A 21,153-nucleotide genomic window follows, 5' to 3' on the forward strand; every position below is an offset into this window, starting at 1 on the left:
AATTTGTGTATAACAAACTGAAAGATAAAGGACAAGTACATTTACTTTTTTCTTTTAATATATATATTTTTATCCCACGATTTTGTAACCCATTTTTCACCCCTGTGTCAATCATCTAATGTGATCCTGGACTCTACACACCAAGGTGAGAGCAACGGACTTGAACTCATGCTTCCTTCATGCCTGAGTGTCCAAGTTGCTCCTTTACACCTGACAGGGTACATTTACTAAATGTTAATGTTTTTGTATATTTTCTTTTGTGGATGTTCTTTAGTACATGTCAAAGTACGTGTCAAACTTTTATTTTTGTGAAATGACAAAGGAACATGGATACTGTTCATTCAAGTGCTGTGGATGATATAAAACATTTGAAAAGGGAAGGGTGACCGCTGTTTAATTCTCAACTGTTCTGGATCTCATTATTCACAACACAAGTTATGAGCTTTCTATCTAGCACCTCTGCTAGAACACGTTTCAACAAGTATTTATTTAAAGACATTTAAGGCGAGCCTCGGACAACAGCCGACAGCCGAGATGACAAATCAAAGACAATAAACACATATTCTTTGGGCCAAACAAATAATTACAAAGAAGAAAAGTGTTGTACCCCTGCCCTTTTTTTCCATGAGGTCAGCGGACTGACCTCATGCTTCCTTCTATGCATGAGGAGTCCAAGCTGCTTCTTTTCACCCGACAGGGGTGATAGCTGGCCTGACAGCGGTTTGTGGGCTACGAGAGCTGGCAGATATCGTCCCATTTCTGGGGGGGGGGGGGTATTTGGAGTATATTTGTACGTGCCGCAAATACAGTTAAATGTGCATCGTGCATTTCAATCCAGGACACGGAGCACCCTGGGGGCGGTCTGATGATTGTGCAATGACAAAAGTAGGTACGGGGGTGGAATTACAAGAACATTTGATATCAAATTGCTTTTTTAAAGGTGTGTGTTTACAGCTTGTCGAGAGCTATGTGTATATATCTAAACCACTTGTTTCTTTTCACTGCATAACCCATTTTGGGCGGGAACCCCTTTTGGTGCTAGCATTATGCTATGCTTTAGCTATTTTTGAAAAATCAAAGGTCGACTGACATAGAAACATGGCTTTTTCAGAAGCCTGTCAGGATTCAAGGTTCTTTATTATTTGTCTCCAGAGGAAGAAATTTGTCTTAGACAAGGGGCCTGCATGCAAGCGTAGCCCTTATGCCCATGTCGCCGCAGAGCAGCGCCAAAAATACATCTTTCTAGCAACAAGCTAGCAAGATGGGGTTTAGAAGACATTTTTTTAATCTGATTTCAGGTCAAAATGGGATAATTCGCCACGGTTATTCTTACCTCCCTCACTGTCTCGTCAAGCTCTGCGTGGTCTGACTGACGTGCACACAGAAGCACTGGCTAAAGTTCTCCACTGTGGTGTCAAGCATATCTCTGCTGTCGGGAGGAGACCTCATAACTCCAAAATGTTCATTTTTCAGGAAATGAGAAATATACATTTATTTTAGGAAATATAAAGAAAACCTTATATTTTTAAAACAAAGCAATACAGCCTCATCAAAGTTGGTGTTGTGACTTTATATATTGTCAATTACTTCCATGAGAGGGGGAGAGGTGGTGGAGTTAGTTGCTTTAGCAGACATTTTGAGGGTCCAATGGAGTTAAGAGGTTTTGTCCAAAGCACTTTTTACTACTTTCCATTGGTTCAATATTTTCGAAACACACAGGCTCAATAGCACTGATTTATGCCACAAAAAAAAAAAACTCTCCAGTCATGTCTGTCCTCAGTATTGTTCACTTCCCATTGTTGTCGACGCTCTGTCGTTTTTGTCTCGCTATATACTTCCTTGTTTTTTTGGGGGTTTTTTTGTGAATACTTGTAAATGTATGTGAAGTTGTTTGTGTGTATAATATATATATCCTGTGAAAGTATGAAACAGCTGAGGTTGTGGAAAAAAAAAGAAAACATCAGTTGTAAGAAAAATGTAAAAAAAAAAAAAAAGGAAAATGAAACATGGTCACTATTATCTACAGACAATACATTGATCCACCTGACTTGATTCATTCAGGCCACCCGAAAAACTCGACGATAAATTCATGCATGACTACTCTACTACCCTATCGTCCTCATTTGATCATCCACTATAATTTGTATCACATCGCACGCCCATTTAGCTGGCCCCAAGTCCGACGCTCCAGGTTAATCACCCTGTCCAATGGGCCAGGTATAATACGTTAATAACCTTGTCTAACAGCGTTTTAAACACTTGACAATCAAATCAAGCGAGTGACGTCGTCCACCATAGGGGGACGACAGGTTGTGGAGGTCGACGAGACGACAGGTTGTGGAGGTCGGCAATTATAGCGCAAGCCCGGGAGTCACAAGGCCGGCTTGCAATGAACCCGACAATTATCTACGCGGCGTTTCTACGGCTCATTACACGAGAGGTTGTGATTATATTCTGCGGGTCTGGTCTGTGCTTCAAGGGTGTGTGTGTGTGTGTGTGTGTGAGTGGCAGTGGTGTAAAGGAACTAAGTGCATCAAGTACAATTCTGAGACATTTGTACTTTACTTGACTATTTCGAATTTCCAATACTTTTACTTCTACTCCACTACATCTCAGAGCCAAAATCTTCTTTTACTCCACTGCAAATAATTTGAAAACTTTAAGTTTACTAGTTACTTTGGAGATTTTCATTTCGATCAGAAAACATACGTTGACCTCTTCGACCCAATAGACAGGTTTTGACCATTTGAAACATGCTATTTTCAAAAGATTTTGTGCACATTTTGAACCTGTGAAATGATGTCATCACATTGAAGAATGTCCTTTTTTCTTTTAGTAATTTAAGTACATTTTGATGCGGATACTTTTGTACATTTTCAATAACGGGGCTTCTACTTAATAACGGAGTATGTCTACATTGACGCTTTTGCTTAACCCATTTTGGGGCGGGAACCCCTTTTGGTGTTACCATTATGTTATGCTTTAGCTATTGAAAAACAGCAGATCTACATCTCGTATAGCACGCCACCGAGTGGCGTGCTATACGAGCTTGTATAGGTCTGCTATTTTTGAAAAATCGTGAAAATATTTATTTCAGAAAACTGGAGAATTTAGAAGATTTTTTTTTTAATTTCGAGGTCAGGGCCTAAATGGGTTAAAGTAGAAACATTTCAGCACTTTTCCCCACCACTGAGCGGTGGGCGTGCGTGCGTGCGTGCGTGCGCGTGCGCAGGACTCACCGACGAGCCGGATGACGTTGAGCGTGGTGTTGGTGAGGATGGGAGCGTTGCTGCTCTTGCCGAGGCTGTAGTCGGACTTCTTCCTGCCCCTCATGGTCTCTCTGGGAGCGCTGGTTAGGAGTTAATGAACGATGTGAGGTTTCGGCGAGGCGAGGCGGCGAACGGGCCAAGAGGTTGAGAGAGAGAGAGAAGGGTGGGGCAGAGAGAGAGAGAGAGAGAGAGAGAGAGAAGTGTGATGAGAAAGCACTAGTTATAATATACCTACACCGAGATATATATCCGCCGACCCTCCGTGATGGTCACGGAGAGGGTTCAAACCCCATCGATTGAGACGTGCCTGGCTCTGACACCCAGACGGTCTATAAGTCACAGAGACGGAGGCTAATTGAGGAATCAGAAGCTTATACGCAGAGCCCGGAGGAACAGGGGGACACCCCACGTATAAGACCCTCTGGGGGGGGGGGGGGGGGACGACTCTGAACCCCCGAGAACAGGGGAGAGAGACAACCCTTGACTCTGATCATTAGAGTGCATTCATTTTATTCATTACCTCGACCAGCTCATTTCCGGGTATGACCTTGGCGTGGCCTGGACCTCTAATTGACAATTAACATGCCCAGTGAAAAGAATAATGATTCAGCATTTAAGCGATTCATAGGCCAACGTCAGAGTAATATGTATTAAGGGACGGTGGAAGGGAAATGTAATCGGACGATAACTGAGACACGTCACCGAGAAATGCACAAGACACAGCGTGAAACCTTATATCGCAATAACACCCGAATATAACATCATGCGTCACATTAATTATGTAACAGGCAATTACGTGATTATGATAGTGCGGTTTTCCTGATGGAATATTACTAAATAAGTAATAAGTTAATAAGTAATAATTGGAAAAAATATATATATCTGAATAATAATAATAATAATGCAAAGTTCAGTCACACGAGAGAGACTCGGAGTAGAACCGCTGCTTCTTCACCTGGAAAGGATCCAGTTTAGGTGGTTCGGGCATCTGGTTACGATGCCTCTTGGAATCTTTGAAAACAGGCCTAAAAAGGTTCTCATTTCGGGAAACTGTTTACTTTTTAATAACCCTGTTTTAACCTTCTATGAATTATTGATGTGTTATTAACCATGTAGCACTCTGGGATTCCTTGTGAATGAAAAGTGCAATACAAATACAATTATGTAATATTACTTATTTTTTTATTAACAAACAACTGGCTAGCTGGCCATTGTAGGGTGATAATTCACAGACAGGGTGATTAACCATGACCAGGTAGCCAGACATTATCCCTTACATAGTTTATTAGAGACATACATTAAAAGAAAAACGAAAACTAAGTGCTCTTACCTGCAGTGTTGTTTTTGACAGCAAATTGATTTAGTTTTAGTCATAGTCTCTTGAATAGTTTTCATTTAGTTTTATTCATGATTATTTTAGTCACCTGAAATTGGTTGCACTCTGAAAATAGCAGATCTGCAAGCTCAACCCGTTTCAGCGGGACGTGTTGTGAGCTTTGTATAGATCTGCTATTTTCAGAGCACAAACAAAGATGAAATGACTTCTCTTTTAGATCTCTCCCTCCATAACATTTTTTGTCTAGTTTTTATTTGTTGACGAAATTATCAGTATATTTAGTTTACATAGTTGTATCAATCATAGCTCGGTGAAATAAGGTGGTCGACGAACATTTTTCGTCATAGTTTTAGTCGACGAAATCAACACTGCCTACTTTCATAGATAACTATCCCCTAAGTTCTTTACAAATTGTTTCCGTGATGGATCACCTTCCAACACTCTCTGACTCCCAACACTTAAAACAAAACTGCAAGGCGGACTATGCTTCAAGTAGCCTCTTTCATTCTGGCACTCTAATTATCCTTTCACGAACAAGCTGCAGAGGAGCTAATGATTGCCATATAGTGTACATCAACCGGGCCACAAAACATAATCTAGTCATCAAGCAGAAAGTATGTATAAGTATAGGTGGCTATGAATGTATGAGTGAATGGACCATTGTAAAGCGCTTTGAGTATAGGCACGAACAGCAGTGCATAGAACATTTGAAAAGCGCAACGTGCAATTCATTATTAATCCATTAACACTAGCATGACTGAACTCATCTCACCTGCTACCACTCTGGCGGCTGAAAAGGTCAAGATGACCGTGTTTTTCGTGCAATTCCATTGGTCACTCTCTCCCCGCGTCTCTTCTAATGCCCTTCACACCCGCCGTGGGGCATTGAGGACTTGCCATTGTCTTCTAAATGTTACATTCCAACTAATTCAAGGGCAGCACCGTTTCAATTCGACGGGACAACTCAACTTATTTTTTCTTTTTCTTTCCAGTTCACCAAACTATAATTATAGGGACCGTGTGAGCGCTATATTGAATACCCTTAGGTAATCAACGCCAGCTGCCTGCAAAATTATTTGGTCTTTGATTGTGTGATTGACGGATTATATAAACATCCTTTTAGACCAAATAACAAATACAATACTGGGCGTTGGGGGTGCGTCAGCTCGGTCAGGATGGAACAGGATGTAACAGACGAAATACGAGTCACGACATGAGAGTTGTCATTTTTATATAGAGAGGGAAACATTATAGGCTACACGTGTATGGGTAAGGGGCCGGGCGCATCGATGTAATTAATATACATTTGATTGATTGTGCCAGCGCCAGCGGAGAGCATCTCAGCAGCAGCACGGTTTATATGCCATAGGATAGATCAAGTCACGTGACGCATCACCGCCACAAATAGCCCTACAGCCTTATCTAAAATGCACTTCTGCATACCTCACCCGCAGTTACTTGGATTCATGAACATTTACTTGCCTCCGCGAGAGAGGGAGAGAGAGAAAAAAAGGAAAGAGCCGTGCGTGCGTGCAGGCAGATCAGTTCCACTGGTCGCTTGCAGAAAAGTTTACAGACAGAGGAGGACGGGACAGAACTGTCATCTTTTGACTGACAAAACAATAAACATCTAGCGGTTCGGTAGGTCTATCGGGTTGGAATGCTTTTCAAACACTGTCATTTTTATCCAAGTTAACCAGCCAAACATATAATTAGTTGGAATGCAGGCGGTGGCAGTTGAAATGCAAATGAGCCATTAGCTTGAACAATGCCCGTTTCCAACTCGTCGGGAGGTGTGAACTTCACTGCTTGCGGGGGGGAGAAAGGGTGACGGCTGTCATTTTGGCGAAAAAGAGCAGACATAATATGTATGTCTGAAAACATATTTAGAAAACGTTTAAGATGGACGGGAAAAACAGAGATGATTTGAATCGAATATTTAGGAAAAGTCATTGAAGGGGAACTTTCTCAGAACTTCATAGGCAAAGAAAATCCACTTAAAAATCTCAAAATCGGTCAGATTGACTGCTTAGACATGCTAGTGTTACAGTAAGACCTGAGACCAGACTAAATGTCTTCTAACGTAAACAAACACAAAGAAAGTTGATTCAGACAATATAGATAGAGCATCACCAAAACTCATGTGGTTTTATTTTTTCATATTTTTTTTAGATTCCTGTTGATTTTACTATTTGAAGATCTGGATCCGGATCCACGGATCCAGTCCGGGTTTTCTTCTCAATAAAATGGACAAATCAACAGGAAGATAACATTTTTATGAAAAAATAAAACCACATGAGTTTTGGTGATGCTCTATATTGTCTGAATCAACATTGTTTGTGTTTGTTTACGTACTAAAAGAGTGACTTTGAGAGCTGTTTTAGCTACAATGTAAGTCAATGAGGAGCATATTTTGAATTATCAATTTCTAATCACTGGAGCAGTTATTTTTTATTTCTTGTCCACATTTGGAGTTGCATCATGGCAAAGTAACTACACAACCCAAACCTCAAAAAAAGTGGTCTTACCCTTTAACTCCTGGACTGGACTAGTTTGACCATAATAAGGTAAGAAAACAACCCAAACCTCCAAAAAAGTGGTCTTACCCTTTAAAGTAAAAAAATGTTTAATCAAGCAAGCTGATTTTGTGTATTTTCTACTTGGCTGTGTATGCTGTTCATGCTTTGAAGTCCGATAATACACACTGACAAAAAAATAAATAATAATACATTTCATTCAATTCATATTTTCATTTGCGCCACATTTTCAGATTTATTCAAAATAAATAGCAGACCTACGTACAAGCTCGTAGCGCGGCCGCACTATGAGCTTGTATATCTGCTATTTTTCAACAGCTAAAGTTTTAAAATAATGGTTAAAGAGATTAAACGCTGAAGCGACAAAGCGTTCCCATCCTCAAGGGGTTAATAGTATTATTATGAGGAAAATGTTTCCTGGTGTGTATGACAAACGCCTTGATTGCCATCTCTCCGTCCAGTTGTTAGGTCGAGACGAGTAAAAAATACAGTTGGAAACTGCGTGGAAACTGCCTCAGTGTGCCTCGAAGCGGGCTCGAGCAAAATCAGTTTAATTCCAAAGACTATGACTGAGACTAAAATAGAAATAGCCCCAAAAACAACACGGGCTGCAGCTTATTGGGGTGATTAGTTCCACTGATTGTTAATCCTGTGCATTGTATGACTGGGCCTGTCTGTCTGTCTGTCTACTCTGTGCATCTGTGCTTTCTTGGCAGTTACTGGCTCACGACGAGCCAATTAACCGAGGAGTTGAATGCACTGCACTGCAGGCTGCGGACAGCTGTGGCTCAGGCAAGGTGACAATAGTTCTTCGATTTTTCCATTATAGTTATAGTTTCAGTTAGTTCATTTTTAGTTTGCTAGTTTTTATTTCGTTACGCTTAGTTTTAGTTTAGTTTTTCTTAGTTTTAGTGTTTTCACTTTGACTACTATTCACGAGTTGCCCGAGTTCATTAATTGTAGAACACTTTCCCTGCAATGTGTGAATTGCCCGAGTTATGTTTTCATTGTTTAATCCACGTTTTCTTTTTTCTTTTTTTTATCCCACGATTTTGTAACCCAGTTTTTCTTTTCACCCAGTGCCAATTATCTAATGTAATCCTGGGCGCTACACTTCCTCTGCCAACCTGGGGGGGCAGCGGACTGACCTCATGCCTCCTCCTATGCATGAGGAGTCCAAGCTGCTTCTTTTCACCTGACAGAGGGGAATTTCCCCAGCGGGACATAGCGCGTGGAAGGGACATGTTATTCCGACCAGTTCCTTTCCCCTCCATCAGGCGCCCCGGCTGGCCAGGGGGAGGTAGTTTTAGAGACCAGGATTACGGCATGTTTTTGTGAGGGTATCTACCCTAGGGGACACAGGGAGAACATGCAAACTCCACACAGAAAGGCCCTATCGCCAACCCCCGCCTCGGGTATGGGCACTGATGACGCGGAGGAGGGAACACGCCGCCAGTGCCCACAGCGTCCCCAGCGGGAATCGAACCCAGGACCTTCTAGCTGTCAGGCGACAGCACTACCAACTGTGCCACCGTGCCCCCTTTAATCCACGTTTTTAATCAGTTTTAAGTCATACGGGCAATCCACCGGGCAGAATGGGATACGAGACACGTTTTGATTTGATTTGAAAAATGGTCGGCAGCCAATATAATTCTGGCGGTCCTTGACATGAAAATGTTTGAGAACGACGACAAAAGAAGGCATTTTGTAGAATCGTCCTCAGGTCTAAATGGGTTCAAAGTTCAGGTTTTTTGGGTGAAATTAAGCTAAAAAAAAAAAAAAAAAAAAAAAAGAAATGACACAAACTTGGTGTACAGACTGCACCGACCTCTTGAGCGGCGCGTCGCCCGTCTGCTCGTCCACGTAGTCCTGCTTGAGTTCGTCGGCGACGTCGCTGTCGCTGTCGTAATCCTGGTACGCGCTCTTCTCCAGCTCCTCAGACTCGTACTGGAGAGAGAGAGAGGGAGAGAGAGAGAGAGGGTCAGTGGTTGACTAGCCTCGGAAACCCAGAAGTTTTTATTTCCAGGGAGAAAAAAAAAGTCTGGGTCCGAGTCCACTTCAATTCGGCATAGAGTAGCGCAAACATTGCTCACTCTCTGCTGATTTCTGATCGTCTGCACCTTTGTTAAATTGACACACACACGCACACATGTACACACACTCCTCTCTCTCTCTCTGTTGCTCTAAGTAATTAGTCTCATGTCGTGCAGCTGCGCATAGTTTCTGCCGGGAGCTGCCTATGCCATAAAAAGCATAGGTGCATGAGTTCCAGGCTAGTAGGCCCCCAGTAGGCGGGTCAGCGGGTAAAGGCCCGGCAAAATGCATTTTAGTCGACTAAATCAACTGTAGATTTGGTCGACTAAAACTAGACTAACACTGAAACATTCCAGGTGACTAAAATGTTGACTGAAACCTTAATGAAAACTTTTGAAGAGACCATGACTAAAACTACAATCAAAATATACTGCCAAAAAACAAACACTGGTGTGAAGGCAACCGCAGCAAATAAAGCATCGACTGTGGCTCGAGAGGTAGAGCAGGTCGTCCAATGATACATGGGTCGGCGGTTCGAATCCCGGCTCCTCCTCCTGTCTACATGTCGAAGTGTCCTTGAGGCAAGACACTGAACCCCAAATTGCTCCCCGATGTGCCGGTTGGTACCTTGCATGGCTTCCACCGCAATCGGTGTTTGAATGTGTGTGTGAATGGGTGAATGTAATGCACAATCTATGTAAAGCGCCTTGGATAATATATAAATGCAACAATTTACCATCTTCTCCATCCATTCGCATGGAGTCTACCGAAGTAGAGGTGTGAACGCGACCTTATTCATGAGGGCTTACCTCGGACACATCCGATGTATTGCATTTCATGAATGTGCTCATTTCGGACTGTGTTGTTGTTGTTTTTTTGGCAGTAGATATTGCATTATCCCATTTTGGGCAGGAACCCCTTTTCGGTGTTGGCATTATGTTATGCTTTAGCTATTTAAAAATAGCAGAACTACAAGTTCATAGCGCGCCACCGAGTGGCGCACTACGAGCTTGTACTGTAGGTCTGCTATTTCTTTTTTTAATCGAAGAACGACTGACATAGAAACATAGCTTTTTCAGAAAACTGTCAGGATGTAGAAGACATTTTTCGAATCTGATCTCAGGTCAGAATGGGTTATTGTCCTGATCCCCGTGTGGTTGTTTTGTTATTGCCTGAATTGTAAGAGCTCAGTAATAAATGCAATGCACTGTAGCTTGGCAGGTTGTTGTTGAGCACTCGGGTCCAATACTCGACTCACCAACCCAACGCCTGCTTTGCAATCGAGTCATCTTCTTCCCCTCATCCGTCCACCCTCACCTCTCCAGTCTCTCTTCATTTATAATTTTCACTATGTAAATGCCTTTCAAAAAATAAAATGTCAATGCCTGAAGCCTCACCTTAACCCAGGGGCGCCCCACACCTTTTATTTTTTAACTTCAGAGCTATACTTTCAAAATGCCCAGCTAAACGAGATCTAGAACCCACCAAATGTTTTTTATCCCAGTGCTGAAAATAGTTTTAAAAATGGAACAGTGGCGCTGATGGTACATATATAATAGAAGGGTCAAATGTACAGGTGGAGCGAAATCCCTTCACGACGGACGACGTACGTCGCGACGTATATTTTTCCGTCGCAACGTATATTCGAGTACGTCCTGGCGTAAATATCAATTCGTCCCGGCAGAACGGACTCGTCGCGGCTATATCTACCCGTTTGCGACGTAATAGGGTGACTATTATTTTCCGTCGCGCCAGAACGGGACTCGTCGCAGCTATATCTACCCGTTGTGGCGTGAGCTGGACTCGTCGCGGCAGAACGTGACTCGTCGCGACTATATCTACCCGTTTGCGACGTGCGCCTCGCCGGTCCGGTCTCCAGGCGAGCCTGCGTCCTTCATATATTTTTTTTTCTGCTCTCGTTGGACTTAACTTTAAAAGTCCAATGGAACACCTCTTTGTAACGGGCCGCTGTAGCATAGTGGTCTAATCCCTCGCCTCTCTATTCTTTTTTGCTGAGGACGCTGGTTCAATTCCCGCTCGCGGCAGACCAAAATTATTATATTTTAGACAGACACACAGACAGACAGACAGACAGACTGCCTGTCTGCCTGCCTAATGTATTGTAAATAATGTATTCATTCCATACGGCTATTTTTTTTTAATATAAAAACTTTTGTCTTTCGCGCGATTCGAACCAGCGTCGTCAGCACCAAAACATTGAGAGGCGAGTGATTAAACCGCTAGACTACAGCGGCCATACGTTACAAAGAAGTGTTTCATTGGACTTATAAAGACAATAGCACCCAGCTGCAGTCTCGCAAGGGGAGGGACCGGAAGTGCTTTTATTTCCGGCTTCCACGTGCACAAGCGCACATACACGCACGCGAAATATAATGCGCGTGCACGACACGCACTTGCTGGTGCGCGCTTAAATGCCGGGTGTATATAGTACCATCTGTGCTTAAACATAATTACGTGGTCGGTTTGGAAAAGTTTGAAGTAGTTTGTTGTAGGTAATATTTTAATTGAAAGCTTATTAGTTGGTGGTATAAGTGTGCATATTTGAAGAAATGCAAATCTAACAATAATAAAATGATATGCAATAATAGGCTAGGCCTATATGGTCGATTATAACATAATGATATCAAGGCATTTAAGTAATGTAATAAGTTGCTATAACCCCGTACCCCTGTCCCACACACACCATGTCCAGACCATAGACCACAGACACACGACCATATGCATTTAATTTACTATGAAAACCTGCATTTCCCGTCAGTCAGTCAGTAAGTGTGTCATGTCACGCCTCGTGTCATGCCTCCATATATGGTCACGCCTCATGACACGTCACACCACCATATATGGCCGTTTCCATATGATATAAGATCCCGACACTGACCTCATCAAACCCTGGATAGCCATACATTGAAAAGACTGGATCATCACCTAGATCTCCATATATGGAGCTGAGGAGGCCAGCAACTCTACATCTGACCTCATAATGTAATAATCAGCTCATAATGTAATTAAAAGACGAGCACATAACTTAATAGATTTTTCTATAATGTAATAATGTGTTACATTAAGAACCTCCACATAGGCGACTCATACTGTAATAAAACTTCATAATGCAATAATGTCTTTATAATGTATGAGCTGATTATTACATATTGCATTATATTTCGCGTGCGTGTATGTGCGCTTGTGCACGTGGAAGCCGGAAATAAAAGCACTTCCGGTCCCTCCCCTTGCGAGACTGCAGCTGGGTGCTATTGTCTTTATAAGTCCAATGAAACACTTCTTTGTAACGTATGGCCGCTGTAGTCTAGCGGTTTAATCACTCGCCTCTCAATGTTTTGGTGCTGACGACGCTGGTTCGAATCGCGCGAAAGACAAAAGTTTTTATATTAAAAAAAAATAGCCGTATGGAATGAATACATTATTTACAATACATTAGGCAGGCAGACAGGCAGGCAGACAGGCAGTCTGTCTGTCTGTGTGTCTGTCTAAAATATAATAATTTTGGTCTGCCGCGAGCGGGAATTCAACCAGCGTCCTCAGCAAAAAAGAATAGAGAGGCGAGGGATTAGACCACTATGCTACAGCGGCCCGTTACAAAGAGGTGTTCCATTGGACTTTTAAAGTTAAGTCCAACGAGAGCAGAAAAAAAAATATATGAAGGACGCAGGCTCGCCTGGAGACCGGACCGGCGAGGCGCACGTCGCAAATGGGTAGATATAGTCGCGACGAGTCACGTTCTGCCGCGACGAGTCCAGCTCACGCCACAACGGGTAGATATAGCTGCGACGAGTCCCGTTCTGGCGCGACGGAAAATAATAGTCAACCTATTACGTCGCAAACGGGTAGATATAGCCGCGACGAGTCCGTTCTGCCGGGACGAATTGATATTTACGCCAGGACGTACTCGAATATACGTTGCGACGGAAAAATATACGTCGCGACGTACGTCGTCCGTCGTGAAGGGATTTCGCTGTCTCTCCAAATGTAATTAGTTGGTTTCCTTTTGTACATAACTTTGTAATGCTACTTTGTGCGCAACACAACCCTTTTTTGATGTCAATCAATCAAGTCAAGTTGCCTTAATTCAAGGGGCAGATGGCTTTTTATATTTAAATTATATAATTTAATCTACCTGCACCGATGCCGTTTGCTGCTGGTAGATCACGATCTACCTTTTGGGCACCCCTGCGGCTTAAAATGTCTCCTAAATCCTGACAGCTGAAAAACCTACTGTATGTTTCTATGTCAGTGGTGCTCAACCTTTTTCATGTCAAGCACATCACCGAAAAATCATACTAATTCTCAAGGCACCCGCCTTGAGAAGTACTGCTGCTGTGCCAAACAAGAAATATAATATTTATTGACCATCGACAGATAAGAGCTCCAAACATCCAGCTGAAGTTTAAGTCTCTGTTGGGGGATAAGAAGATCTTGAATCGATGAAAACGCACCGGCTATACAAATCACATCATCTTCAGCAGCCCCTTTAGAGACTCGCGCGTGGACAAAAAGGACGATGCTTTATCGCTCTGACAGCCCGCCGCTGACAAGTTCATCCTCGCTTGGCCGAGGATGACACCGCAGAACTCCCATGTGGGGGAACGGCTCTCTATTTTCATTATGCCCAACAGCTCATATTAAATGTCACACATGGCCGCCATTCATCAAATGCTGCACTGAATGGCCACGGACCGCAGTCCAGGGGTGTGTTCTGAACCAGGTGATGAGGACACTTGGAGGTCTACATGTAGCAATGAGCTGATTAGCCCCCCTTAACCCATTTAGGCCTGACCTCAAAAATAAATAAAAAATCTTCTAAATCCTCCAGTTTTCTGAAATAAATATCTTCACGATTTAAAAAAATTAGCAGACCTACAAGCTCGTAGTGGCACGCTATGAGTAGGCACGTTATTATGTCTCATATCTTGTTGTCACGTCATTAGGATCCAGCACTATATGTGACCAGATTTGACTGAGAGACTGCCATCGCGCAAATTCCAGCTTTTCACCAGAGGAGAAAAACTGTTCTTTTCTTTTTTCTTTTAAATAAGTTTATAGCACAGGCAGACTCTTCACATACTACTAGAGCATGTCTGAAACAAATGTCAGAGCTGAAATCGACATGTGAATATGAAATAAATGCCCAAACATGTAGCTAGGTGTAATGTTAGAGACCACAGGAGTGAACCTTTCAAGCCTGTTTTCTCAACTCGCTGTTTTCTGCAAGACATTACTCTATAAGCCATATCCCCAAAACTGGTGGGTCAAACTGAACAACCATTATGTCAATTTGAAGCTATGTTTCCCTGCTTTCATATGACATATATGACACAAGAAACGAAAATTCAGTCCCTCAGTTAAATTTAGTCACGTATGTTCCTGTGTGTGTAATAAACTGTGTGAACCTTTAGCGTGATACTGTCTCTTGTCGTGTAACGTTATTGTTCTCCCGGGCCCGCCGCCGCAGTCGCCGCAACGAAGGAATACTTCAACCGGATCGTCACACACCACCCAGCCGGCACACACTACCTGTCTGTCAGAACCAGACGAGGGTCCAGTACTTAGAGATTACAACACAGAGCAGTGGAGAAAATAAATAAATAAATAAAAGCAAGGACCCTATATTGTTCTGTAGAAACACATCCAACTGATGAAAGATACACCTTTCTAAAACCTTGCCCAGAAAGGGCACATTGGTCGATGGTTACCCAGCACAGAGGGACCAGGAAATGTCGTTCAATGGTTAGGACTCTGGCATTTTGTCTTGTTCTCATTAATAATGCCAGGAGAAATATGCCTGCCTTGCCCAGACGCAAGGCTTTGTTATAGGCGACTGTTGACTTTTTAAGAATCTCTAGGTGGACGGTGAGTTTGTTTTTTTCTCCAAACTCGCTCAGCTCTACGACATTCTTCTCTTCAGTGAACGTGTGTGCTCATTTGCTCATCCAGGGTGTTCTGTTTCTCTTTTAGTTTTCATAGGAGCCACTGTGTCAAGAGCTGACACAAGAGCTTAACCCATTTTGCGCGGGAACCCATTTTGGTGTTAGCATCATGTCGTGATTTAGCTATTGAAAAATAGCAGATCTACAAGCTCATAGCGCGCCACTCGGTGGCGCGCTATGAGCTTGTAGGTCTGCTATCTTTTGAAAAAATCGAAGAATGACTGACATTTTTAGAATCTGATCTCAGGTCAGAATGGGTTAATCAGACCAGTGTGTGTCCAGTGGAAACCTCGTATGAATCTGATCTCAGGTCAGAATGGGTTAAATGGCGTCTTTGTGAACTCGTTGGTAATAGCAATTCAACCAGTGGTTGAGAATGATTGCACGACTTACTCAATTTGAATTAAAAAAAAGTCAAAATGACAATGCGTCTAAAGTCTAAATTGAGAGGAACGACAAATTGTAATGATGATGGGATAATTGTAATGACGGATAAGTGGAACAAAGGGAGAACAAGAGGATTAAAATGTGCTGAAAGCAGCATAGTGGTGTAGCTACACCGTTGCTGAGGTCTGAGGTTGCTACATTTTGTGCCGCAAGTGCATATTATTGTCGGACGCTGCCATTTTGCCATGAAGCCTTCTGGGAGGTTCTGTGGGCGTGTTTCAATCATGTGACAGAAGGTGACCACTAATGGGACACTAACCAGATCTTATTTTAATGATGTTTGGATGACAAACACAAACACTTTCCTGGGTTTATTTTTATGTGTGTGTAATACGTGTCCATCCTTGCTCTAGAAAACGCCAATGTTCCCATCACGCTCACCGGATAATCAGAAAAGACCTCCGAACATCGGCGATTCGTTTAAGACCACGGATAGCGATGGTTTCCGAGAAAAAGAGCGTGTAAAAGGCCGTGGCTAAGACAGGAGCTGGCCTTCACTTAACCGTTTGGCTGCCACCTGCTGGACGCAAATCCAACTTCTGACTGCCACGGTCTGTGGGGGCGATTTAGAGGTTGCGCACGCAGCACAGAAACGGATGTTGTGGGCGTCCATCTTGTGCTAAATAAATAGCGTCAATGCTAGCGAGCTAAAATATAGCCATCCTTGCTCTAGAAAGCACTAATGTTTCCATCTAGACCACCGGATAATCAGCAAAGACCTCCGAACATCGCGCTAATTGACCAAACCATGCAGAGCTCCGTAGATTAGGAGTTATTCAGCTTTTAGTCTGCCTGTATAATGGGAGGTGGACGGCAGCGCGCGATCCGGTCTATGATCGCTAAAGAAGGAAAGGCAGAGGCAAAATAATAATGAAAATTGTTCTCAGCGATGCGGATTGATATCCATAATAAAGCTAATCTGACGGAGCATTCCGACACGAGCGGAAGGTTATTACAGTCCTTATGGCGGAGCATTCCGCCAAAAGTAGGGATTGTGTTAACGTGGCCTGCAGATTAACATCAGAATATTGATATGTGTATTTGCATTTAAGTTCATAAAGTTGACATAAGTAACCGGCTAACCTGCTAAAACCAAATGCATTTGAAATTGTGTTATTTTTCAGGATTTCAATTCAAACATAGCAAAAACGACAGATCTACGAGCTTGTAGATGTGCTATTCTTAATACGACAGTATATACGTGGCCCTCGGACAGTGATTCTGGAATCACAATCGTCAAAGTTGCCCCAACCCCCTGATCAACCTGTGTCGTCGTCGACCCTTACCCCGTTGGACGCCAAAACGTCGTCCATCTCCTCCTCCCGGTTCTCGATGGGCCTCTCGAAGGGGTTCCCCTCCTGGGTGAACTGCAGGAAGAGAGACGGCTCTTCCTGGTCCGGGCGGCTGGCCCCAGCAGCTGCCACTGCCGCCTGTCTGCTGGGAGACACCGACGGGGAGCGGCCGTGGCCCATGAACTTGAACTCCTGGATGAAAAAGGGAGGGAGGGAGAGGTGGGTGGGTGAGAGACGGAGAGACAGAGACACAGTCAGACTAACTAGCCTGGAACTCACCTATGCTTTCTATGGCATTATAGGCAGCTCCCGGCAGGATCCGCCGGGAGAAACTGTGCGCAGCTGCTGGACATGAGACTAATTAATTAGAGCGACAGAGAGAGAGAGGAGTGTGTGTGTGTGTGTGTACTGGTGTGCGTGTGTGCGTCAATTTAACAAAGGTGCAGGCGATCAGAAATCAGCAGAGAGAGAGATGGACGTTTGCGCTACTCTATGCCAAGTGGACTGTATTACAAATTAACACTTACTGCCAGAGTTTGTCAAAATACAGGCGTTAAGAGTGCCAACACCGTGAGATATAATCTTCCATTACTACCTCGCGCTGTCAAGTCTCAACTCTCTTTTAGAAGTGTTTATATTCCAAAACGAGATGCTTGAGTCAGAAATGAGGACGGAACATCGCCGTTCTGATCAAAACCATGGACAGTAACGTAGAGATTCAGAGATAATAGAGTTTTGTCGGCCCGTAAAAACAAGGAAGTTAATGATGTGTGCATGGCATGCGCAAAACAGCTGTGTGCAAGGTGTTGCCTATAGCAACGGCAGCTGTGAAAAAATGGATTACAGTGATCCTGTTTTATATCTTTAACCCATTTTGGAGTGATGTCGATTAAAAAAAAGGCTTCTAAATCCTGACAGTTTTCTGAAAAACCCATGTTTCTATGTCAGTTGTGCTCAACCTTTTTCATGTCAAGGACCCCCAGAATTATCCCTATTGGGCCACGGACCCCCATCTCAAAATATGTTGTTCCAGGGATCCCTGCAGAAGCAAATATTTTAGTTAAAAATGTTCGCTCTGAAATATATTCAAAGATTTGCAGCACATATTCACGACTTTTCAAAAATAGCAAGTTCATAGTGCGCCACTCGGAGCACCGTTCCACCCTCCCCCATTGTAATGAACAGGGACTCGATTTCCCTTCATCTGAAAATGTCGAATAACAGTCGAGAACAAAAGAAATACATAGACGCAATGCTCGCGAAGCATGTCACAACAGTGACAGTAATAAAGTGGTTACTGCAATTATGGAATTGAAATCTATGTGAGAGTACAGTACAGAGTGATGCAGGGTTAATATAACTCACTCAGAACACACGGTTCTCTTTCAGAGTTCAAACAATGACATTATTAATCAGTCGCTCGCTGCTCATCTATGGATGAAAGAGTATTCACATGGAGCAATGAGAGTATGATACCCACCAGTGCAAATGTCAGCAAGAAATTGCTATCCCACTTAGCCCACTCAATCATTTCCCCAATGATATCGAGGCATTACTCCACCATATACTGTAATTTGATCATAACTTATCGCGGAATAGAATACACAATTATGACTCGGCCAATACTGTATACTGTGGTGGAATTTGCCTCTGTAATGTGCTACATTTTGAATTCCGTACTTTTTACTCGTAACAGAGTAGTTCTACATTGCAGTATTGACACTTTTTGTAAAGCGAGTATTTGGGGCACGGTTGCACAGTCGGTAGTGCGGTCGCCTCACAGCTAGAAGGTCCTGGGTTAGATTCCCACTGGGGATTCTGTGGGCGTTGGGGGGCGTGTTCTCTCCTCCGTGTCATCAGTGCCCATATACCCGAGGCGGGGTTGGTGAAAGGGCCTTGGAGTTTGCATGTTCTCCCCTAGGGTAGGTACCCTCACAAAAAACATGCAGTAATCCTGGTCTCTAAACTGCCTCCCCCTGGCCAGCCGGGGCGCCTGATGGAGGGGAAAGGAACTGGTCGGAATAACGTGTTCCTTCCACGCGCTACGTTTAACTGGGGATAAAAATCCCCCCAAAATATAAAAAAAATAAAAAGTAAAGCGAATACTTTTTCCACCACTGCATATACCACTCGAGGGAGAACGGTGGTGTCTCAACAGGGGAAGGGTATAGAGCGTCGCAGTCCCTCCCCCTTTCAGAACAACGAGTGGCCCAGGAAGTGAATCGCAATGCATTTTGACCATAGGCATTTCTTAAATTATTTATTTAAAGACCTTTTAAGCGTCATACGAAGCCAACTCTTGTCGTGACAAATCATGACAACACACAAAATTTTGGACCAAACAAATAATTACAAAGAAGAAAAACAACAAAAAAGTGTAACCTGCCGTTATTTTCTACTTTCTAATTCTTTGTTTGGTCCAAAATATTGTGTGTGTTATGATTTGTCACGACAAGAGTTGGCTTCGTACGACGCTTAAAAGGTCTTTAAATTAATAATTTAAGAAATGCCTATGGTCAAAATGCATTGCGATTCATTTCCTGGGCCACTCGTTGTTCTGAAAGGGGGAGGGACTGCGACGCTCTATAGAGCAGACTTGCTTCATGTCAGATTTAACCCAATTAGACCCGAGGAGGAAACGCACCTGTGTCACCATCTAGCTTTTAACCACTTTAACCATTACGTTAAAGTTAAACGCTACAAGCTCATAGTGCGGCACGCGGCAACGAGTGTCGCTCTACGGAGCTTCTAGATCTGCCATCTTTGAAAAATCGTGAAAATGTGTGCAAATCAAACCTTTTTAACTCAAATATTTGGTTTTGCATAGGGGGGGGGGGGGGGGGGTCCCTGGAACAACATATTTTCAGATTGGAGTACGCGGCCGAATATGAAAAGGTCGATATGAAAAGGTCCTTGATATGAAAAGGTTTGAGAACCACCGATAGAGAAACATATTCATTCAAACATAACATATTCAGAAAACCGTCACGATTAAGAAGACATTATTTTGTAGAATCTGGTCTAAATGGATTAATCATCTACGATGGTGGTAAATTAATGTTTATGAGTCCTAGAAAATGAAATTGTACGCTGGCACAGTGTGGGGTATAGGACACAACACGGTCATCTTCTTCCCATTTTGATGTTAATGTGATGTGTAAATTTCGGCATAATGCACTGTATATGTATATACCCCCCGCTGACGCATACAGCTGACATGACATGCATTCAAACACGCATGAATGCTCACACACACACACACACACACACACACACACACACACACACACACACACACACACACACACACACACACACACACACACACACACACACACACACACACACACACACACACACACACACACACACACACACACACACACACACACACACACAAAACGTTCGCTCTGAAAGAATATATATTAAAAGATTTGTGACGCATTTTCACAATTTTTTTCCAAAATAGATCTGCAAGCTCGTAGCGCGGCACTCGGTGCCGCGCTATGAGCTTGTAGATCTGCTATTTTTCAATAGCTAAAGTATAACATAATGCTTAAAACACCAAAAGGGGTTCCCGCCCAAAATGGGTTAATCGGTAGCGTATCATAATTGGCCATAAAAACGGCATTATCGGTATCGGATCGGTCTTGAAATAATACAGATTATTTTCAGCGATATTGAAAATACTAAAATGACGTGACCGTCGATGGCTTTGTACTCGCCGAAAAGCCAGCCTCTGTCTCTTTAAGAGTGTCAGCTGTTAGTGGGGAGGCGGGGCTTACCGTGTACTTTCATCAGCTAACCAAACAATTTAAAAATAAGAAAAATTCAACAATGAGTTAAATATAAATACAATAACGTCATAATATCGGTGTCGGAATCGGTATCGTCAGACATATGACCCCGCAAATAATGGGATATTGGTCATGATTTCATGATGGTATTCGTGCGCCCCCTGAATGGTACTCACATGCAGCTGGGCGATGCTGAAGTTGGACTTGACGGGACACAGCTCCCACGTCTCGTTCTCCAGGAACATGCGCAGCTCTTCCAGTCGAGCTCTGCACGGGGTTGGGAGAGAGACACAGAAAGACAATAATCTCAGAAAGAGAACGAGAGGGTAGCCTGGGGTCCACCTATGCTTTCTATGGCACAGGCAGCTCCCGGCAGGATCCGCCGGGAGAATCTAGACGCAGCTGCGCGACATGAGACTGATTAATTAGAGCGACAGAGAGAGAAAGGAGTGTGCGTGTGTGCCTCAATTTAACAAAG

General features: G+C 43.2%; 1 protein-coding gene across 1 annotated transcript in view; it reads right to left on the reverse strand.

Annotated features, from left to right (window-relative positions):
* The window catches only part of vps50 (VPS50 subunit of EARP/GARPII complex), a 218,347-nt gene that overhangs the window by 83,947 nt on the left and 113,247 nt on the right, over positions 1-21,153 (reverse strand). Inside the window, exons 17-20 of the mRNA XM_083763390.1 lie at positions 20,852-20,942; positions 16,873-17,070; positions 8,971-9,089; positions 3,240-3,349 (exon numbers count right to left, since the gene is read on the reverse strand). Coding sequence (XP_083619516.1) covers positions 3,240-3,349; positions 8,971-9,089; positions 16,873-17,070; positions 20,852-20,942 — 518 coding nt within the window. The remainder of the gene's footprint in view (positions 1-3,239; positions 3,350-8,970; positions 9,090-16,872; positions 17,071-20,851; positions 20,943-21,153) is intronic.

This window comes from Protomyctophum parallelum, assembly GCF_964188405.1.
Source record: "Protomyctophum parallelum genome assembly, chromosome: 1".
Lineage (NCBI taxonomy): Eukaryota > Metazoa > Chordata > Actinopteri > Myctophiformes > Myctophidae > Protomyctophum > Protomyctophum parallelum.